The sequence below is a fragment of the Phasianus colchicus genome, chromosome 5 (assembly GCF_987193195.1).
Source record: "Phasianus colchicus chromosome 5, bPhaCol1.hap1.1, whole genome shotgun sequence".
In the NCBI taxonomy this organism is placed as follows: Eukaryota; Metazoa; Chordata; class Aves; order Galliformes; family Phasianidae; genus Phasianus; species Phasianus colchicus.
Genome location: NC_143440.1, coordinates 22,640,139 through 22,663,614, shown reverse-complemented (window position 1 = coordinate 22,663,614; position 23,476 = coordinate 22,640,139). Strand labels below are relative to the sequence as shown.

The following is a 23,476-nucleotide window of genomic DNA, read 5'->3' as shown; positions in this document are numbered from 1 at the left end:
AAATGCTCTCCCCTGCACTTTTGGACACCGTGCCCAAAGTTCAGCTGGATGGGCAAGCAAATCCCCACCTCAGAAAACACCAATGGTAAAACCAGATTTCATACTCAACATCACCTCCATTTGTCTCCATTAAAATGAGTATTTTGAGAGAACTTCAAAAATCTGTCAAAAACAGCAAAACTGTTTTTCCTGTCTGTATTTACATCTTGCAACATGTCAAAAGAGATACATGAATATTCAGTATCTTTGTGCAAAAAAAATTTTTTTTTTTTTTTTTTTTTTTAAAGAAAAGAACTAACAGAAGGCAGCCCGTTGAGTCAGTCTCACCTCACCCAGCCAAGTACATACTAAGGCTGTTCCAGTAATGCAAGAGCACTACTGTAAAAATGCTGGCAAAGCATTCTGTAGGCATTTTCAGATTATCTGGCAAATCTCTACATTGTACACATACATAAAATGGCTCCAGCACTAATTCAAAGAAAACAAGCTTTAGCAAAAATGAATTTTTACCACACATGATTGTGTCCAATAATTGCTTGCATGATCTTTATCCAAAAGAGCCAAACTGGTTAACATCCTTGTCTTCAACAGCTATAACTACAGACATGGAATTCCAAAACAAGCAGTTCAACAACAAATAGATGTATAATTGAATACACGTGTCCCAGATAAAGAATCCAAATGTTTTGCTTGGTCTGATTTATAGATATACAGTTCTGCAATGATGTCAATTTAATAAATACCAATGCACTACAAGTCTGAGTCCACAGGACTTCATGTGTAGGACATGGGAGAACTCTATGTGAATACTTCTTTCTCTGAAAGCAGTCTAATAAAGGACAAAGTAAAGGAGGAGTTGGGAACTATCCTAAGAAAATTGCCTTTGGCTGGTGGATACTGAACTCACCCCAGCTTTCTGAATGAAATGCTAATTTTCACAGAAATACATGTGGACTCATGAAAGCTCCAAGAGTCTGAAGGCTAGGGTAATTTCAGAGAGAGTAGCCAGACACTAAGCTATAGAAAACCTGCCTACTCATATACAGATTTCCTATTTCTTTCTGAAAGCTTGAATTAGAGCAGAGTGTGAATGTATGTGCATGTACATGCCAGAAAAATTTGCTCCAGACAGACTTCTTAGTGTCAGAAGCTGTCAATACTTTACAGCTTGTATAGATTGGTAAAACATATTGCACACAACTGTTAAATACTAGTAGTTTGGTGGTTTTCTGCTTGTTTTTCAATAATTTTGCATACACACAGGTAAATCTCTAAGTAAAATTACCAAAGAGTTTGGTGTCTCATTCCTTTGTTGTGGTAGATAAAAATAATACAGCCCTGACTCACACAAACACTCAGCCACCTCCCAAATAGCTAACTGACACTGTGACCATGCACTCTCACACACAGATCTAACTGTAAAAGCAGCAGCAAACTGTATTCCTGCACTATTAGTTAAATTGATCATGAAGGCTATTATCAACATCTACTACTAGGTTCTTATAATGCATCTCAAAAATAATTTCTTAATGCAACTCTTACCTGCCACCTTTTACAAACACAAACTATTCTTGTTTGGCTGGAGGTAAAACTAATGTCAGTTCTACAGAAAATAACACAATCTTTGTGGCAAAATCAGTAAGCAAAAAGGGGCACATACAAGGATATACAAAGGGAACTATGAACTTAATATGCTGCAAGTCCTGTCCATTGTCAGTGACTTTCCACTGAACAACATTTCTAGGAGAGTTTTCTGAATTAGAATCTCAAGGTTTCAGGGTCCAGCTTTCAAGTACAGCTCCCCAGCTGAGCACTTCCCTCTCTTTTACTTTCAAAATGTAGAATCTGTATTTGTTTAATCCCAAATCTACAAAAAAAAAAAAAAAAAAAGCAAAAAAACCTCCACAACCAACACAACCAGATTTTCCTAAATTTCACATTGTTGTTTGTACTCAGAAGAAAAATCCTAAGTGCTTCTTTCACCAGTGCTGGAATGTATTTTTCAGAGCCACATTTTCCTTGTCCCACTTGGCTGTGTATCATGCTCTTAAGCTCAAAGTCAGCAAGGTGGGGAACTGCAGAATCTAATTTCCCCCTCAGGACCATTTCATTGCTACTCATGACCACCTTCACAGTACACTTACTTCCCTTCCAAGTACTGGCAACTGTGCTCCTCTGCTACAAACTTGCATTATCTTCTTGGCTAAGTCATCAGCTCCCCCTTCCATTATGACTTTGAATATAAATGTGAAAGTTATCCCTTGACCAGAGGTAAGATGTACACACACACACACCTCTTCTCGAAAGCCAGTGTTGCCACTTCCCACAGAAATATGTTCTGCTTGAAATTATCCTTTCCAATACACAACAAATGCAACTATTCTATGCACAGGTCTACAAAAGAACTTTTCCCCTTTCTCAGATAGACTAGCTGTTCCTCCTCCTCTCAGTTTTGCATAGGTTGCTATTTGTTTTTCTCCCAAACTCCATTTTAGACTTCTCTGGCATTGCTTAGAGTTGCTTCCTTGTCTTGCCAGGTGTTTACAATGTGGTGCAATTTACCTTTCTCTTCCACTAAGAGGCAGCTGACACATCTCAGTTCAACATAGCATATTTATGTGTTTTTTTGTTTTTTTAAAGTTTTAAGCAAATTATAAAACTCTCAAATACAGCAACAAATAAAAATCTTGATCTTGTAGAACATAAATAAGGTGATGATGGCAAAGATTAGCACAGACACCAAGGCATGCAGGTGCATGTAATTTACTCTCTCCCTTTTCCAATAATGCCAATTTCCATTTGAAGACTGGCCTGTAAGCCTAAAAACCACATTCCCCCTACAACATAATGGCTTTCAAACCAATCCAGCTCCTTGCTTAATCAAGCACCAAGCCAGCACCCCCTCCACTATTTAGTCCTACTCATTTTTCAGAGCACACATTTATGCCACAATCCCAATGCAATTAGCATACTGTGATACTGCAAACAGAGACAAGCACTCTCTATTTGTTTCTCACATACTTAGTATTTTGTGACAGGATACATGTTCTCAAACATTAGGGGAAGTTACATTGCATTAGAAACTTTACTGCTGAAAAAAGGTTAAACAGGCTGTTAATTTATCCTGTGAGGTGAACTTCATGAGTTTATCATGCAAGAAGAGAGATTTACTTTATTTTTTTTAAAAAACAAGACACAAACATATGCACTTGGAAAAGAGGTGATACGGTGATATCTCCATTACACGCTAAACTAAATGCTTATGGGATTCTGTCCCAAAAATCTAAGTGAAAGGACACAGATTTTTCCTAAAATTACTTTTTCCTCTATTTCTATGGGTTCTTCTGAAGAAAAAAAAAAAAAAGGAAAGGAAAAAAAGACTTACAGATGGTACATATCTCTAATGTGCTCCTCTTCCCAAAACAGTAAGCATCTGGCATGCCTACTGTTTAATTACACAACAGGCTCATGCAAGAGGAACATTTTCAAGCCTGGAAGCCGATGCTCAGACTGCGACTGTACCCAGTAGCATGAGCTGCTCTTGGTCAAGGAAAGTTTTCAAACAAACTGAAAAGCACTAACATACACTAGCTCTCATGGAACTAGATAATAAGTTTTTACATGCGTGGAGACAACCACATTATAACGTGAAGAAGCTGACACAACACAAAATTTACCAGAAACAAAATCATACATTTGCTAACTGCAGTTGAACATCACTGATTGTAAACGCAGAGAAACAAGCCACAGACCAGTACTAGTTCATTCTGGAAACCAAGATAATCTGGCTGCATCTCTCTAGAATTTTAGCATACCAAAGTAGACCTCAAATTACTGCAGTCTATCATCTTCAGAAAAACATAATAAAGTAGTTCAGTTGTAACTCTTCTGTTCCGACAAAACGTTTCTAGGAGGATCAACACCCCAAAACCTTTAATCACTGAATAGTGCACTCCCTCTGCTGGCACAGCACAGGTGTCACACCGTCGCAGTTTGCTGTTACACCTGGTGTAACTGTGTTAACACTGGGGGAGAGGGGAGGGGCCTTAGGATGTCTGCTAAATGGCTTCTATAAGAGAAACAGTAAAAGGTGCCCGCTAACAACTGCCTTCCCTGGTGCAAATCTTGTAGGTGCCCAGCAAGACCCATGGGCCACAAACCTCAATTAACAGAAATTGGAGTTTGTCAGGTTTGCTGTGTTTTTAAGCAGAAAAGAACCACTCTAATAACATTTCTAACTTCATGACAAGTTGTTCTAATGTACCACATAAATACAGAGAAAAGTGAGAGCAGCAAACTGACATCAACAACACCATTCAGGCACACAAGGGCTGCGCTTTTCACTGTTTGCTGTTGTTCAACTAAGGTGTACAAATCCTAGAGAGGGCTTTTCTTCAGAGGTCCTGGGACTACTCACATGGCAACAAGACACCTACATTTTCAGCTCCCTGAGAGCACCATACTAAATGAATTCAGTACTCGACCTCATCAGAACAGCTGCAAGCAAGTCAAATCTTTCAAGTCACCTTTGACCTAACATTTGGGCTTGGAGGCAAAAGGCTAAACCCTCAGCTACAGGGGATGCAAACTTTTTATCATGCAGAAGAGAAAGTTGAGAATCAGCAGTGAATAACCACAAGGAATTTCTGCAGCACTGTCTGCTAACATAGTAATTAACTCCCTGTGTCATGTTAAGCAGCTGCCATTAGCTCTGGCCACGGTTCAGCTTTGAAATATCAGGATGAAAAACTGTTTTGTGAATGGACCTCATTTTAACAAAGGCAACAGTTACACTTCTTAGCCTGAAGTGCTATTCATCTCTTCCCAACAACAAAATTATATATACATACATACATACATACATGTCCCTCTCAAAAAGGGAAAGCATTTTATTTCAAAACTTATGACACAATTCTGTAAATTTGGGTTTCCATTTCACAGTAAGTATAACTATGCTTTCTCAAAACAGTGTATGAAAGCCTTACATGAGCAGTGATCAGGGTGCTTACCAAGGAACACAGACACAGAAGGAGAAGAATTAAAGATTTACAGGAAGGACCAGAACAACAAGCATAAACACTGCTTTGTGTATGTATCACGTTCTTCTAAATAGCTACGAATTATCTTTGTAACAAATTGTATTTCAATAACCATCTGAATAATCTGCTGCAAGAATCATAAATTCTGAGTTACACTAAGATGAAAAGTGAATCTGTGATCCAAAAGGTGAAAGTAATGCTTTGGACAAGTGAACTTGAATTGTTTGAATTAGGATTTCAGGAATAAGTGCTGGCAGCAGGGTGCTTACCTTGCACACAGACATGATGTTAATGTTGATCATTTGGTCGATCATCTGCAAGAAAACAACGATTTGCATTATGTTCTGTTTTAAGTTATTTGAACAATATTTACATACTGCCTGGGTTGCAACTGCTGGGATAAATGAAACCTCATTCTTCTACAACCACATCCAGCTTTACTCCACACCTTCTTGCTTCAGTATTAGGATCTACAACAGACTTTCAGAGCACTCTCTGAATTGCTTTGGTCAAATTTTTATTTCTGATTAGGGACTCACACTAATAAAGAATGCAGATATATCACACTGACACTGCATTTCTCCCCACCACTTGCAGTATTTGTGAACTTCAGTAAATTCTGGTATTTCAGTTATTTGTCCACATGTTCATATTTATATTTTGCTCTTCACCATTTTATAACACTGTTTTAGTCACTTACGTTCATTTATCAGGTTTATTTTATTTGTTTGCTATATGCATTATAAAATTTAGTGGCTCATGTACAAAACAAAAGCCCCAAGAGATCCGTTCACTAACACTGAAGCAGAGAGCAGAATCCTATGGTGGATACAGTGTGCTACAGGGAGTTTGGAAACAAAGTCATGGTGAAAGTGTTCAAAACAAATGATTACAAAGTACTCAAGTCAACCACAACTGTTTCTACAGTACAAAATGTATCCTCCGGCCCTACTTAAATTTACAATCAATGTTTTGGAATAGGCAGCTTCCACTCATGAAGTTACTTAAACCCCTTCAATCTCTTAAAAGACCACCCCACCTACTAAAGCAGATCATGCTGCTAATGTAAACCTCTAAGAACCCTTCTGGAATGCTTTCTTATCAGGAAACTTTGCTTTTTTGGGGGTACTTTGACCAAACCTAAATACTTCTGCCTTATCCACGAAGTAGAGAGAGCAAACATTGAAAACACTGTAAAGTAACAGAAAAAAAAAAATAGTATCACTCACTTTATCCAGGTCTGGAATATCAATAAAGTATTCCGGATAAGAATAAGAAATTCCCACGTTGTTTACTGAAATGAAAGCAAGTAGTTTTTATGTAAATTGCTTCAAATATTTGACTACTGATGCTCTGTAGCACTCTAAACCTGCTGCATTTGAACCATTTAATCATTCTAGTCAAGTTTCCTTAACTGTAAGTACACACGTGCACACAAGCAGCACTCCGGAACAAAAACACGAGCCGCTCTGAACATGAGAATGTCACTTCTCAGGTGGTTTGAGCACTGGCACCCTGAGCACCCCGCAGCCCCACAGAGAGCTCCCAGTGGCTGGCAAGACAGTCAGCGGGGCTGTTTGATGCAAACCAAGCAAAAATAAGGTAGAAGAAACATCCCAACAGTAAGTTCCTTCAAAACTTATCTTGGACGTTGGCCCCTTCCCCACGTGTTGCAAGGCGTGCAGGTTCAGGATGGCCTAGGGACATGCTTCAAGGCCTTCCTCGGTCTTATGGCAGTGCAGAAAAACAACCTGCACGGTGGGTTTTTTGGCCCAGGAGAGCATTGAGAAGGAACTACTCTGCTGCCCAAAAGGAGAAGACAAAAGAGGACAGGAGAAGACGAGCAGAGGACAGTAGGTGGCAGCAAGAGCCCAGGCGTGGCTGAGCTCCCCGAGAGGCTGGGGGAAGAAGGAGGCACGGCTCACAGCAAGGAGAAATCACATTAATGACAGGCTGCGTACATTAAGCAGCCTGTGTTTTTGACAGAGAGTCTCTGCCTTTAGAAATGGCTCCTGGTTTGCTTTCTCTGGACTTGCAGCTCAGGGATCCACTGCAGCACACCACTCTCCCAATCATACCCTCATGCTCCTCACATCTGCACAACCTGACCCCACCAGCAGCATTTCAAATTAACTGAGAGAATATACTAATTACCAAAACCTGATTTTTTCCTGAGTAACACTTGCAACTGGCAGTGCTAGACCAGAACCCAGTGCTAATCCTCCAGGCTCACCCCAAGTAACACTAAACTTCTGGTATCATCAGAGAACAACGCAGCTCTGCAGTCTCAGTTTCTTCAAACTTAGAGCATATTGGTATGGAGACCAAAAAATAAACAACAAAAAACAACCAAGTAAATGGGATCTCCGCTTTTTAAGTATCTGTTGTTCATCTTACGCAAGTGAAACTTGTGACATTTGGTTGCTGTGGCAACATTTTACATTTCTATAGTGTCTTACACCCCAGAGAATCCTGAAGTGCTCTATAAGCTCAGCAGCACTGCTCACCTCTAGAGCAGCAGCAGGGTAAGAAACAAGGTACAGTGGTACTGATGCCCCTTTTTGTGTGGCAAGTTGGGTTTTGGTTTGGGGGTGGTTTGTTTGTTTGTTTTAAGCCCCTACACCTTTGCCAAAAGCTCTCATTTTAACACCCAACCTGAAGGGTAGGTAAACATTACAAGACATTCTGGACTTACAGGCAAGACGCAGAAGGGATTCTAGCAGAAGTCTGCCAGCTTCATTCAGGAATCCTCTCAAAGGACAGCACTTGTAGCCCAGATCTCTTCATGTATTTATGGAAGCCCTTAGCTGATTAGTCAGGTTGTGATTAAAATTTTAACTTTTGGACGACCTTTACAAAGGTTTACAGGGAGTCTGGCAAATTCCCAGCAGACATTTGCTATATTTAGAGAGAAAAGTTTTAAAAAGGAGGAAGGTCCAACCTTGCTATTTCCAGAGTAAGCCAGAAAGTATTTTCCTAATTTTCATCCTAAATTAAGCTATTCTTCAGTTTCTCTCTGAAAAGGATTTTTGCATAAACTGTGGCAGAGCTTTGGGACTGCCCCTAGTTGTTCCTTCCAAAACCAGCACACTGCACATGATCTATGCTGCAAAGATAGTCACACAAAATTCACACCAACTACTAGAAATCACCACCCAGATACGTACCCTTACAGCCTTAGCCATCATGTTTTTCTACTAGATCGTATTTTGCTGCAGTTTGGAACAGATTTACTTATTGATTTTTTACAAAAGATCAATTTGCAGTTTGCGAAGGCATATTTTACCTCAGAAGATCCGGATAAGAACAGGGTTGATAACTGCCCAGCTCTAACTCCTTTTGAGACTCACAGAGATTTAAGAAGAGCGAAAGAAAGATTTCCCACCTCTGCTTGTTTAACATATTGCTGTAGCTAGCACATGTTCAAAGTCACTGACAGACGCTGTTTTGAACACACAGCAAAAACATTATGCAAACTCTTTTAGCCTCCATACGTGGGTGAGAAGAAGCTTCCAAATAAGAAGTTTACAAGGATTCCAATCTGTAAGTACTTTAGTTCAACTCTGTGCAACCATATAATCAGAAGCACCATCTCCAACCGTATAGGTGAAGACACTTGTGTCTAAGTGCAAGGTTCAAAAATAATTTCCCAGGTCACCAGCAACTGTGCTACAGCACCAAGGGTTCTCACAGCTATTGCTGCAGATGAGACCAAAAAAGGAAAATACACTGTAACCTGAGAGCCCATCCCTCATGTTTGTTCTCACTGAAACCCATTCCTTCCTCACAAAAACATGCAAAATGCAGAGTAGTAAAACCTATATTCCAGATCACAAAGAAGCTACAGTATTTAAAATATAAGGCAACAAAGCATGAAATCAATTGCCACGAGAAATTAAAATATCATCCTTCCAGAGTAACCGTAGTCTGTGCTGAAAAAAATCACACTGACAAGTGGTTTTGGTTAATGCAGTTATAGCTAGAGAAAGAGAAAAACCTTATGCATCACATAATCTGATGATCTCAAGCATGAGACCTAGTAAAATTGGTAGTGAACGTCCTGCTTAGTTAGAAAAAACATGTCTGTAAAGCTGCCCTGGCTAGCGCTGCAAGGAGATGGTGGAAGAGCTCAGCTAGAGAGCACACAACTCTCCAGCATTTTGGTGCTATTTTTACCATGCTTCTAGTCAAGGTGCTTGTGCAAATAAAAGAGAGAGGCAGGCTCAGCTTCAGGAGTGTCGTTTTCCTGTAATAAGCTTACACAACTTGAAACACATTCACTGCTTTAGTGCCCAAAGTCTATAAAAAGTCCAATTTCCACGATTCCATGCATCACCATAACTTTATCACGTCTAACAAACAGAAGCTCTTTTAGTTCAGATACGAACCTCATATAGTAAAAAGGTTCACTATTCTCTAACAATTACTTAAGGACAGATAAGAATAAACATTAATTTTAATCCCCAGAGCTTCTTCAGAAATTTCTTCTTTCAAAAAGGGAAAAATAAAGGCATCCATAGCCAACCACTCTATGTGCAATAAGTTGCAGAGATGCTGGCACTTACTGTTACTTGATTTTAGGTGGATTTGAATTTTTATAGCAATTAAATGCTGGACATCACGAGTTGCACACACTGAAATCTGTCAGAAGTATCCGGGAATGTTCTATGCTTCCTTGGGGCATTATTTACAGTCATCATAAAACAAGACCCATCTATTAGAAGCAAAGCTCAGCTTCTGTATCATCACGTGTGACAAATTTATTTTGAAATATGCTTTTTTAAAAAAAAATCTGGTTCCAATTACTGCACTTTGGGTGAACAAAATGAGTTTTGTAGCACCAAATTGACTTCAACAGATGACATATACTGGCAGGCATCTGAGCCACAAGACTTGATAAAAATGTCATGCCTTATGTTTAGCACCACAAGTTCTCATCCCCATTCAGAAGAACTGTAGAAATACAGGTTATGCACTCGTATATATGCGCTTCTAAGGATTAAACCAGAAAACTGATAAGAAGTTGTCTTTGCCTCACAGTTCAGGTAAAAGGTAAATTGCTTTAAGCCAGTTCCTCTTGATTTGTGGCACTTCAGTGCTACGCCCTGCAATACACCTGGAGGGATCACCATGTCTTCTCAAGGACTCCTGCAGCACCTACTGCTCTGCGCTACCACAGGCCGTGCCAGCAGAACATCAGCAGCTCCCCACCACTACCAGAACGCACTCAGAACTTTTGGAGCAGGAGTCATTTACTTGATGCTATATTCTAATGATTGAATTTCAGCGGCTCTTAATTAAAAGTTAACTGTTCTCCCAAAGGACCCTGCTGCGAAGTTCAATCTAACTACCTGGAGTTAGCTCAGATTCTGAGACGACATAGGGCCAAATAGCTGTGCATGCAGTCACGAGCTGAAGGAGCCTTTAACAACTGCATAATAACGCATTGAAGACACCCAATAAGTCTCTGTTCCTAGAACCTGAGCACACATGCAGGCAGTGGCTTGTGCAGCAGACAAGCAGGATACCAAGAAAGCATACTGAGCACACAGTGACATAGGTTTAGTTAGGCAAGCCATCAGTTTTGTGAATTGCTTTCGATAAACTTCCAAATGCGAAGAAGTCAGTAAGCACGCTGGGACGAAACACAGCGTGAGGGATTTAAAGAGATGAAACACAAACCCAAAACGCCGATCTCCAGGCCTTCCAGTCCCGCTTTGATTCTGTTGTAAATGTCTCCTCTCTCTCCAAAGTCCGCCACAATAACTTTTGTTTCCACTTTGTACTTCTCCTCTAGAAAAAGAAAAGGGTTAAACAATAAGATGGAAACAGCTGAATGAGCATTCAAACACTACAAATCTGTCAGTTGTGGCTTTATAAAACAACATTTTGAGTAGCTAATATTACACAGAAACATTTTTGCTTCTTCAACAGGAATCCTTGAATTTTAACGCTACCTGCTCAAGAAGTTTGCAACGTTAAGCTACTTCTGGTGAGAACATTAATTCCCAAATGATTCAGCACGTTTTGTTTGTAAGGACCATGAAGATGGCAAGAAAACAAATTATACAGGTTTGCACAGAAGGCAAAAAATGCTGAAATCAGGAAACACACATACACAACAGCATCCAAGTACAACTTGACAAGGACACTCCCACCTAAGGCAAATGGTAAATGAGTTGCTTCAGATCGAGCAAACCAATTCTTTATTGCCCCTCATTTCCATTTTCAATTCTGATGCCATAAAATGTTTTAAATATTCAGTATTTCAAACATAAAGGGAACGTGTGGGTGAACAAGAGGAGAACTGCAAGTTCAATCATTCTTAAACCGTTCTGATGTGCTTTTATCTCCTTCCCTAATGGAATGGGAAAAATACATATAACCAACCCCATTTTGAAACAGAAAAGGGAAGTAAGTACTAAAAACGCCTCATAGAAGGAACAATTCTGCTTCCATCAAGCCAAATTAATTACACTTAATTAGCGTCAGTACAATGTCCTCTTGGACTTCAAAAGGACGAAACGGCAGCTTAACAGCGAAGCATTTCAGAAGTTTGCTGCGCCCAGATTCCACCCCATTCCTTAAGTGCTCTGTATCCATCCGGAGAAGGCTCTTGCAGCATTTTGCCCCCACGGCCATTCATACAAGTAGTGTCAATTTGAAGGAAAAGAATCATTCACAAAAAGATTAGGAGCAGCCCGCTTCCCGTGATGCTCTTTGCCATTCAGGGAAAGCCGCAGCTCCCGTGATGCTGCCGTCCATTCATGCAGAATCATGAATCCCCTGAACTCGCCGGGCTGCTCCCCACCCCCCACAATATCCCTAATGGCAGATGGGATTAGTTCTCCTCCTTTCCCTCTCCCCTCCCTCAGCCCCTTCATCTCTCGTGAACAGCTGCATTGTTTGAAAATCCCCGGAGAGATGTTGCTATGTCAAATGACGACGTAAATAGCATTAAGCCCCTACTGCAGCAGCAGCCTTGTGATCGCGTCAGAAGAAAATCAAGTTCAACACTGGGGGGAGGGAGGGGAATGATTCTATTTTTAGGCACAGCTGTTCTAATATTTAACATACACATTCAAATTCTTATAGGACACTGAATTAAAGCGGCACTATAGGCATATCAAATATGTACGAGGGGACCGGTCAGGCAAAACCAAAGCAGAACACATCCACACACATGCCATTTTTAGCTGTTGTACAGTATCTGCAGCTGTCTTCGCAGCCATTCAGATGCTTTGCAACGTGCACGTTGTTTAAAGGGCCCAAACACCACCCTCCCCGATCTGTTCTGTTATGACCCTTCTAACTAAGCACTCCTCGTTAGAATTGTTAACAATTTATCCTCTAAACCTTCCAAAATCACTGCAGAGATACTGAGAAGGGTTAAGACAAAAAAAATCTTAGGACCTAATACTGGAAATAGAAAAAATGAAGTCCTCACACTGCAGCTCATGTAAGACCCGTTCCTCAAGCCTTCAGAACACTAGCTAACGCCATTACACGTAAGGCAGCTGAGCAAGAGCCCTGTACAAAACCACACAGCACCCTTTGTGGTCTGCTGGCAAGTAGAAGAATGTATGGAACACACGAAGAACAGAAGTCTCCCCATACGGCCAGAGGATGCTGTCTCTGCATTTCTCACTGCCAGCACTCAGATTTCCCTTCCCAGCAGTCTCCCATGCAAAGTCCTGACTGTCTCTCCACCCCGTCAGCAGCTGGCCATTGTGTAGCTTTGGAGAACCCCATGCTCTGCCCCCCAACCTGCAACAGATGGGATGAGTCGCTTGCCCAGAGAAAAGACTGGCAGATAGATCTGATAAAATGATTCTGTCTAACAGCAGTGCAAACATTAGGTCATTTCTGCATAAGCTCATACCGGCAGTCAGGGCACAGAGTGATGGGGAGAAGAGGTGTGCTCTGTCTGTATAAACAGTGGGAAAGGGAGCTTCCTTCATCCTTTCCAGGACTAAGATGCTCTCTAACAGCTGAGCTACAAAAGACAGTTGAACTTTGTTTTATCCCCCAAAGAGACTGAGATAAAGTGTAACAGAGAAAAATAGCAGGAGGCAAAGTTCTAAGCCAGGATGCCCAGCAGCAACTGGACTCCTCTCCATTCAGGAAGAGAAAAAACTGAGCTCGGTATTGGAGCTTCCAGGTTGAAGACCCTGAAGTATTCAGGAGCCACAAGGAATGAAAGGAGGATAGCAAACCGTTTTTTGCAGTAGGCAATCAGAACATTTGAAGCATCTGATAATAGGTGCCTGCATGTCCAGAATTCTCGATGATTTATTGACAAGCGAATCCAATGTTTCATCTTCAAACTTGGTACTTCAAATGCTTTTTAGCAAAGGACTGAATATAATCCATCACATTATCAATAGTTTTGCAGCAGTCAGTCATCACCCAGCCATACGGTCTCAGGGATGGGAAAGGTAGCTCAGTAGGTCTCTTTGTGTTTCTCAGCTATGACACATCAGTGTTTTAATAATTTTCTCCCTGCTCATTTAACTAAATATCTCAGGTGAGAACAGCCTTGACCCTACAAATGAAAGGTTTTAGCCTAAACTTGCACTTCTCCAGCTAATTTGTAGGGCCCGTATTACATTAGCCAAGACTTCTGTTAATTTAGTAACAGACTGACAAAGCACAACGGTATCTCTGTAGACTGAGAAGAGCACACAGGAATTTCAGTAAACATTGTCATTTGGGAAGTAAGCTGCTGACCTCAAAGCCTTAACAAAACACCTTCATGGCTGTGGGAAGGCTGAATGAATCAGTAGAGGGGGACAGAGCACAGTCTGAGCAGAAATTACATGAAGAAGCAACCTTATGAGAAGTCAGCCCAGAATCAAGAAACAAATCTTACACAAGTTCATGATTCCTGTGATGAATACTGTCTTCCTGTTTAACATATAGATTCACAAGGAGTCTCTACAGCAAGAGGTCTGCTGTTTTGCTGGAAATATGGTGAGCTAATCCAGTAGGCAAGCTCATACTGAAAGAAACTACAAGAAGAAACCACACTAATTGTATGTATATACTCATAGTTATCTTATAGTATGTATATATGTATACTGTATGTGTATAATAGTATGTATATACTGGCATACTTTCAGGAATGGTGTGGTGAGCAGGACTAGAGAAGTAATCCTGCCTCTGTGCTCAGCACTGGTGAAGCCTCACCTCGACTTCTGTGTTCAGTTTTGGGCACCTCAGTACAGAAAGGACATGGAGGTGCTGGAGCAGGTCCAAAGAAGGGCAACAAGGCTTGTGAAGGGCTTGGGGAATATGCCTTATGAGGAGAGACTGAAGGAACCGGGGCTGTTCAGTCTGGGGATAAGGAGGCTGAGGGGAGACCTTATTGCTCTCTTCCAATATCTGAAAGGTGCTTATAGCAAGAGCTGGGTTGGTCTCTACTCACTGTTGATGAGGGGAAATGACTTCAAGTTGTGCAGGGTAAGTTTAGGTTGCATATCAGGAAAAACTTATTTAAAGAAAGGGTTGTTAAGCACTGGAATGGGCTCCGCAGAGAGGTGGGAGTTACCATCCCTGGATGTGTTTAAAAACTGTTTGGATGTGGTGCTCAGGGACATGACTTAGCGGTTAGAATTAGGGTAGAATGGCTAGGTTGCGGTTGGACTCGATTTTTAAGGCCTTTTCCAACCTGACTGATTCTATGATTCTATAATTAAAAACTCCAACAGCATCACTGCCAAGATGATCAAAGCAGCTGATTACAAACTAGGCAAGCAATAAGGAGCAATCCCAGTTCTCACTGAGACATTATACACCAGATTAACCTTGTAGGAGTGATCTCCTTGGCACATTCCAAACTAACACCAGCCACAACACCATTTGCGTACCTAAAAACACGAAGCCTTATTCTAACATGGAACCTTCGCTGGCCGAGCTATTTCAAGGATACAAAATAGGAGGCAAAGACTCAAAGCAGAGAAGAATGTTAAAGACGGTGAGTCAAAAGATATTTGGGACAAGCGCACACCTAAAGATCACACCATCCTCCTCTGGACCATCCAGAAACTCCTCCCTATTTGATGAGAAAGCCCAAAACTAGCTTTTAAATCTCATCAGCTAGTAATACTGTTAAACAGTAAACTGACAGCACAGTACGCTCAGGAAGAGGGCTTCTGCATAGCACTTCTCAGACATGCACACCTTTCTGAGCCAGAGCAAGTACCCCTTACTTGAATCAGATGATGCAGATGTTGTATAGGGCAAAAAGGGAAAACAAAATTTTGTAGAAGTTATTGGTATGAATTAAAAGATACAGATAGTAATCCAAGAACAGTCAGATTACAAAGTTGTAGGCATCATCAAGACCAATACCTACAGAAAAACAGTTGCAATACTAACGAAGGCAGTATTACAAAACAAACCACTATGTGTGGTTGCCACGGTTTTGTTTTTGAACCTGTTACGAGCAGAACTGATCAAATTTCAAAGCAGTGTACCTGGATTCATAACGACTGCCTTATACAATATTAAATTTATGAACTGCCATCTCTTCTTTCTCAGTCATTTCACATGACCATATTTTTCTTCCCCATTCCTGTCACTACAGATTGGCTGACAGCAACCACGTCAGTGTAGCATCACTGAAGAGATAACGCACTTCTCTTACTCCTAAATTTTGAGCCAGAGGACATTAGGATGTTAAAATGTACTTGCCTTTATCTTGTCCTTCTCAGTTTCCTCTGCACGTCAGATTTTCTAGTGACATCATCTAGGTTTTCCAGAACGTGAACCTGCCTCTTTCAGCTTTTACAAATCCTAACTTCATTGAACTTCACAAGACTAAGGATGGTGGGATGGAGACAGCAAAAGCAAGCGCCGCATCTGTCCTCCATGTTCCCTCTAAGTGATCCTCACTATGCAAAACTGCAACACGGTAAATACACACACTGCCTGCAAAGAAACAATGCATTAACTATGTGTCTGCATCTCAACAGCCTTCATAAAGCCTTCTTTTTAGACAATGTCTGTATGCAAAACTGAAGTTTGTGGAACTTCTGGCAAACAAATGTTTGGGGGGAATTAATCCAATGTATGAAAATCAGAAAGTAAACTGGCAATTTAAGGATGTTCATTAAAAGGATACTTGTGTACTCTCACATGACTTAAGACATAACATACTTGACAGGGAAAATAACCTCTACACCCATACAGTGGTGACATTACAGTTTACTTATGAATACAGGTAACTACGAGAGCAAAGATTGCTAAAGAGTCTGTGAAACCCAGGAGGCCCATTTCTACCCTCCGATGGAAACAACACCTCCAGGTGCCATATCCATAGTCAGCAAGAGCAAAAGTGAGGAATGCTCCAGCATTTGAGGGTGTACTACTCAAGGAAGAGACTGATGGAGCTGGAAGCTACAAACTGCCCAAACAGAGGGAACAGAAGTGCACAAAGCCAGGGGAGCCCAAAACTGAAGGTAGAGAAAGGAAAACTCCACGGCAGGAACCACATCAGCATCATCCTGAATAACATTTGGAAAGACACGCAGCCTGCCTGGTTTCTCATCTGCAGGACTGTTAGTTACAACCTCACTAGGAGAAGCAAGCACTATTATCTATTTTTAGGTAACTCCAAAGGCCAGACAGAGTAATTTACAGATAATGCATCCAGTGTCTTGCTATGCAGGGAAATCTAAATGCATCTAAATGATTAAACAAACTGGGGCAGACCTTTATTACTGAAAAAAGTCAGGCAATGTGGCATCATCTTGCACCTAGAGCACCAAAAAACAAGCATAACACTGGAATTTGAAAAATGGAAGTTAGTAGTTTCTAACAGTGATCTATGCCCTAAATACAGGCTAATAAAGAATTTGAAAGTGGCTTGGAGGAAGACTTACCTCCTATGTCACTGTTATGGAAGTTTAAGTAACTCAAAACAGTAGCTTTCCCTCCCCACCAAACTGACATCTTGGTTAACAGGCTGAAAAATGCTAAGGAAGTAAAGTTTTGACACCCAAGTAAGCTGGACTTGAAAGAAGGTTCTCCCAGAGAAGCAGTCTCATGAACTTTGATGTAAATGAAAGGACAGAGCAGCCTGGTGGTCAGGAGAAGCAGCTCTGTTGGCATGACAGAGGCAGTATCAGTGTTAACGGGGTCTGCAGACATAAATCCCACTGAGAAACAGAGAAACTAAAAAGTGACTCCCTAAAAATAACATTCATACTTGCACTGCTGCTTTCAAAACGGCTGGATACAGAACCTTGAATTTATGCTACATACATTGAAACAAATCCAGTCAGCTTTACAAGAGAAAGGTTCAGGATAAGGCGCTTGAGGTCCACATTATAAGGAATGGGGAACACTTATTTCAAGCTCAGAGAAAGTGCATTAAAAACCTTTTGCTAGAAGTGAAACATATCTTCTGCTTATATTCGGAGCCTGATAGAAATATTGCCATCACAATGATGAGGCAAAGAAACAGCCTGCAAAAACACAGAAGAGGTGTCACTTGGTCTTTAGCTTCTGAATGGCCAAAGAAGCAAGCAAAGCAGTGGCAGCAGAAGAAAAATAACTCTCCACTCTTCAACCAAGTTTTTCTTACCTGTATATTAAGAGTAAATCAATTCAACTGTATTCACAAAGACATCATCTTTTCAGTTTCATGGCAGTGGCAAGACTCACACCGATTCAGGATCCAGTCTCTAGAAACAGTCTGTAATAATTTGATAAATTGAGAGAAGTAGAGAGATGAAAGCAAAAACTCCTGCTTTTAGTGCCATGTCTATGCAGAGCAGATAGGAAAAATTAAAGACTAGAGAGTGGCTGCAGACAGCTCTACAGTTCAGTTGTTTAGTAAGAGAGACCCATTCATTTGCAGAATGCATCATGTTTGGGACTTCCAAAATTCACAGATGTAGCACACAGAATGTTAAGCGTGCACTGAATCTGTCTTCCAGAAGGACCAACAAATACTGTGACAGGCAATAGCAGATTGCTGTACAATTTGTTGATACTATGCATCATATAGAAGGTTATTGAAATCAGCCAGGTATAAGAAGAACTCACTTTTTCTGATCATTTTGTAGGGACTTAAAATTGCAAGAAATCTGCTGTTAACTATGGCTCTAAGTCTCTCAATACCTTGGACTTGATTAAGATGTTTTGAAGTGGGATGCAAAAATCAGTTGCAATGTAATACAGGATTACCAAAAGCACATGGGGACATTTATTTGGGGACTAAGCAGGAGAAACAACAAAAAACCTTGAAGAACCTGCAACAGCTTTCAGAAATGAGACCACAGTAGCACACATAGAGAGAAGGTGATCTAGAGCAAAGACTCTGGGCTTTTTTGCCACCTGCATTCATGTTACAGTTACCATGTCCACTAACATACTGAATATCAAAAAGGATGAATCAGAAGAGATTTCCTATTTGTGCAGCGGTGTCAGTCCTTCTCTTGAAGGATAAATCACACTATCCATTTCCGTGAAAGGGGCAATAAGACCAGCCTAGAAGATGGGCGTCATCACTGCTGACCCTAATCCAGAGAGATGCTGCACAGAGACCCAGTGGAAGACAATGTGGGTATTGAGAAAGGCAGCAGATATGCAGCAACAGTTAGGTATCCAAACAAAAATCCTACAATAAGTCACAGATATCTCTGTGAAACTCTGAAGCAAAGTATGGTCATCTAACGAATAACAAATTAAGCCACACCTAAAAGAAAGTTCTGCAAAGCAGGGTGCAAACAGAAGTTTGTTATGCAGGAACACCATAGTGTATCCATTTCTGCATAGCATAACAAGATGTCTAGCTGCAACTTAACATAATTTGCTATGTTTTATAAATCTAGTCATGTTAAAGCGTAGAGCAGGTAAGAAATGCCAGATCACATTTAAAATGTTAAAAATGTGTTAAACAGCTTCAAGTTTCAGTACATATGCACAAATCTGTTCTTCACTTTTGAGCTTTGAAAGAGACAGCAGAAGATGGATCTCTAAAGCCATAGTCCACAACCTTTTCAGCTACACGGGACACCTAAGTTTTTAATTTGTGTGAACAGTACTTTTATTAGAAAACATATGAAGGAAACGCACTTTATTAACATTTGCCTCTGCTTGCAACTCAGACTCCACCACTACTATATATTATTGTCTCTAAAATACACTTATCAAGTCAGAAAAAACATTCTTAGCAACACACGGGATCAATCAATGAACCCATTCACTCAAATTTTACGCTTAATACTGTAAGCTTTCCTAAATCAAACTTACCCTAAATACAAGCTAACTGGAAGCAGCTGCACACGCAAACAGCTGGGGCTGTGCAGCTGAGCCGTGCCAGCACTTCCCATTGGCAGCACTACGTCTGCAGGCACAGCCAACGCTCAACGCACACAGCCCTCCATCCAGATCACTGCAGTGCATCTGTGGTAATGCAAGAGATGTGTCCTGAGATGCAAAACAATCTGCCCTTGCTCTTAAGGCAGCTTCGGGACCTTTGAACCAGTTACTGCATGAATTGGAACCAGCAGCTTCGCAGTCATTCATTATTTTTTGTTAAGTCTCTGATAGTTTCATCTGAATTCGGCACCCATTGAAAAAAGTGTTATTAGAAGCCTGTAACTTGAAAGCACAGTCTTCAGGGTTCTCCAAAGTGTTAGCTGCAAGGGAAAATGCATTGTTAAGTAGTCCAGTAATTGCACAGAATACAGAAAGCAGCACAGTGTCCAGTTGAGGGCTGGAAGCGAGGTACATGTTAAGGGAGTTTGCAGCAAGCACAGCACACATGTAGTCCTTAGCTGTATCATCTCAACATCATTTATGGTTCATATTCATGGTTGCTTTTTTTTTCCCTAAAGAATTCGTGGTGAAAAACAGACCAATTGAGTCTCCTCTCTCTGTGAGCTAGTAACTGGCATAAGTTGTTTTCCTCATCACAGCATATTCCTGGAAAAAACAGAAGTGACCATCAGCACTTCTTAAGCAGAGCGAGAGATTTTTACAACTTCTACAGACACAAAGGGCTTGGTGTAATGGAATTCAACTTACTAAAAAATGTCACCAAATCACAGAATGGCCAGGGTTGGAAGGGACCTCAAGGATCACAAATCTCCAACCCCCCTGCCACATGCAGGGCCACCATCCTCCCCATTTAATGCTAGACCAGGCTGCCCAGGGCCCCATCCAACCTGGCCTTGAACACCTCCAGGGATGTGGCATCCACAGCCTCTCTGGGCAGCCTGTTCCAGCACCTCACCACTCTCTCTGTGGAGAATTTTCCCCTGACGTCCAACCTAAATCTCCTCTCCCTCAGCTTAAAACCATTTTCCCTTGTCCTGCAGTTATCTACCCTTTCAAAGAGTTGATTCCCCTCCCCTCTGTAGGCTCCCTTTAGGTACTGAAAGGCTGCAATGAGGTCACCCCACAGCTTTCTTTTCTCCAGGCTGAACATGCCCAGCTCCCTCAGCCTGTCTTCATACAGGAGGTGCTCTAGTCCCCTGATCATCTTTGTGGCCCTCCTCTGGACCCTCTCCAACAGCTCCCTGTCTTTTCTGTACTGGGGGCTCCACACTTGGACGCAGTATTACAGATGGGGCCTCAGAAGAGCAGAGTAGAGGGGAACAATCACCTCCCTGTCCCTGCTGGCCACCCCTCATATGATGGAGCCCAGGATACCATTTCCCTTCCGAGCTGCAAGGGCACACTGCTGGCTCATGTTAAGTTTTTCATCTTTCAAGACCCCCAGGTCCTTCTCCACAGGGCTGCTCTTAAGGACCGCTCCTTCCAGACTGTATGGATGCCTGGGATTCCTCCGGCCCAAGTGCAAAACTCTGCACTTCGCCGTGTTGAACCTCATCAGGTTCACCCAGGCCCAACAGAGCATAGAGTCACCCATAGAGCAAAGCTGTAGAAGTAGACAGCACTGTGTGGATCATCCAGTGATCTCCTTGGGTCAGAGTTTCTTAGAAGTCCTGGTTTTACATCTCTCAGGCAATCAGATTTCTACCTATTGCCTTAAAGTAGATTTGCAATGCAGACTTGCACTTGTGAAAACAATCTAGCCCTTACTTTCCATGTAATACTAAGTTTACATTATCCTGAAAGTGGTAAGCAATATAATGCAACTTCTGTGTTAGGAAGGTGCCTAACAGCCTGGAGAGCAGCACAAGAGCTCTGCTTTTTGGCATCCACTGAAGTATATGTAACAGAGGTTATTTAGTATACAATCATTAAGTTTTTGTGCATTAAGGAAAAGGTGAGCTTTTCCCCCACTGAGAAAAAAAAAAACCAACAAAAAAGTGCACAGAAAAAAAAGGCCCGGTGGGAGAAAATACAGAAGCAGAACGCTTCATAAGGAAAGAAAAACCAAAAACAATTAAAAAGAAGTTCCCTTCCTGATCACTCTAACATTTCATGATGTGTTGATCATATTCAGGGTTCATCCATTTTATTTACTGACAAATTAATAACAACTTCAGCTTGAATCCTCCTTCAGCTCTCTACACTACCTAACAACTGCTCCTTTAGTAAGTATCTGATCCCATTCAGGGCAAACTCATGGGAAACTATTTTCACTCCATCGCAGCAAAACTTCCTCCCAAGATGAAGACCAAGAGTTCATTCTGAATCAAAGATTTTTATGCTACAACATGTTACATGTTGCTCAGTGCATTAAAACAAGTTAAAAATAGTTGAAGCAATTTTGTCAAGTCCAAGAAACATTGGAGGATACAGTACGTCAAGCCAAAGCCAACTCAAATGATGGAAGGCTGCAAACATTAATTTACCTTGAAGTAGATCACAAAAGGTCAGAATAACTGCCAGACAGAGTCAGCCTTCAACTTAAGCTCAGGAAAGTGAACCTTGTCAATCCCCACGCAAGGAAAGTAAGATGATGTTCCCTTCCTCAGATCAAGTATGTCTGCTCTACAGCCTCCCTTATTAAGTTCAAATGTTCTTCCTTGCATCTCAGAGCTGGTGGGTAAGATGCACAAGGACAGGGGGAAAAGACTCAATTGACAGGGCAGATATCATGAGGCTAAGTACTCCAAGGTAGGTACATCTGAGGTGCTGCCTGGGTGAAACCCTGCAGAGGACAGATTTGCTATAGCAGGTCATTGGCCATTTGCATCAGGAGACCACAGTAATACCTCAGGCACGAGCAAAGTTGTCAGCATCAAGCCTGCTTCAGAGTGCCACCCATAATTTTGTTACCAAGACAGCAGGAAAAAAAAAAGCAGTGAAAGCCATCTGCCTAAGAAATGGAGAAGGAACGTTCCTGGTTTTGGCACCACATCCCATTCCTTCCTTGTGCATACTTGCAATCACACCAAAGGGTAGCGCAAGCATGATAGATCCCATGTCTGAAGATGAAAGCTCTTAGTTTATGATGCAGCTCAAGTATCTGGATCACAGTGTAGTTCAAGATGGTTAAGCAACTTCAGGAACACAATGTGCTAAGTAAATAGTCATCAAATGCAGATTTTAATTTTAATAGAAGGTTTTGCAGTGACATAACTAGCAGAACCAAGACAATTCTAAAAAATAGTGACTTCAGGAACAAAACCAGTAATGTTTTGGACAGTAACTGTTGAATAGTATTAGAGACAGACTGACAATGAGTTGCTTTTTTCTTGCCTCCTCACAGCTCACACACAACACTACTGCCTGTCCTGGTCAGCCACTAGCTAACAACATACATCAAGATCAAATTCCTCTTTTGACAAATTTCCATTAAGGAAAACTCTCTTTACAGCATTCTCCCCACTCAGCTAGTTTTCACTACATCCTTCACATTTCAACCCCTAAGAAGTGAGTTTCTTTGGAGTTCTTTCCAAACCTGCTCACTGCTGGCAACAGTGCAATAACTGAAGTTTTTCTACCTGCAAATGTGTGACGCTTCTTGAATCAAATGCTGGCACTGAGCACCCAAGATGGGCCCATACACATTGGTGAACACAGCAAGTGATGGAATAGTCATTATAAGGTGTTCAAAGGATTGACTCCATTCACAGGAAGGTTTTCTGTCTGAACACTTAGAAGCGTTTAACAGCACAATACAACAGACATCTCAAAAAGATGGTGAAATACCAATGTATTGTGAACTAGACCAAGAACTTTGTGGAGCAAATCTAGAATAGAAAGTCCAGTGTTTGTATATGATGCTTTTTGATTAACAGAGCTGTGCAGCTCCATGAGAGGCAGTCCACAATCACTGAAAACAATTTTCAAAATCCCTTCTTCATTCTGTGACTTAAGCCCCATTTCTGTGAGAACACAGAAGAGAATTTCCTTTTTGAGGGAAATCCTACAGCATCCAAGCATTCTACAAACAAATTCAGAGACTTTAACAGCTTGTAATTCATCCACTAATTTTTGTTGCTCCAATTGAGTTACAAGTTCAGAACATCTGGCTGTCTTGTAACACCAGTACAAGCATGCGCGCA

At 41.2% G+C, this 23,476-nt stretch overlaps 1 protein-coding gene across 1 annotated transcript in view; it reads right to left on the bottom strand.

Annotated features, from left to right (window-relative positions):
• HSD17B12 (hydroxysteroid 17-beta dehydrogenase 12) overlaps positions 1 to 23,476 on the bottom strand; it is a 74,808-nt gene that overhangs the window by 20,066 nt on the left and 31,266 nt on the right. The window contains exons 4-6 of the mRNA XM_031593360.2: positions 10,722 to 10,832; positions 6,269 to 6,333; positions 5,309 to 5,353 (exon numbers count right to left, since the gene is read on the bottom strand). Coding sequence (XP_031449220.2) covers positions 5,309 to 5,353; positions 6,269 to 6,333; positions 10,722 to 10,832 — 221 coding nt within the window. The remainder of the gene's footprint in view (positions 1 to 5,308; positions 5,354 to 6,268; positions 6,334 to 10,721; positions 10,833 to 23,476) is intronic.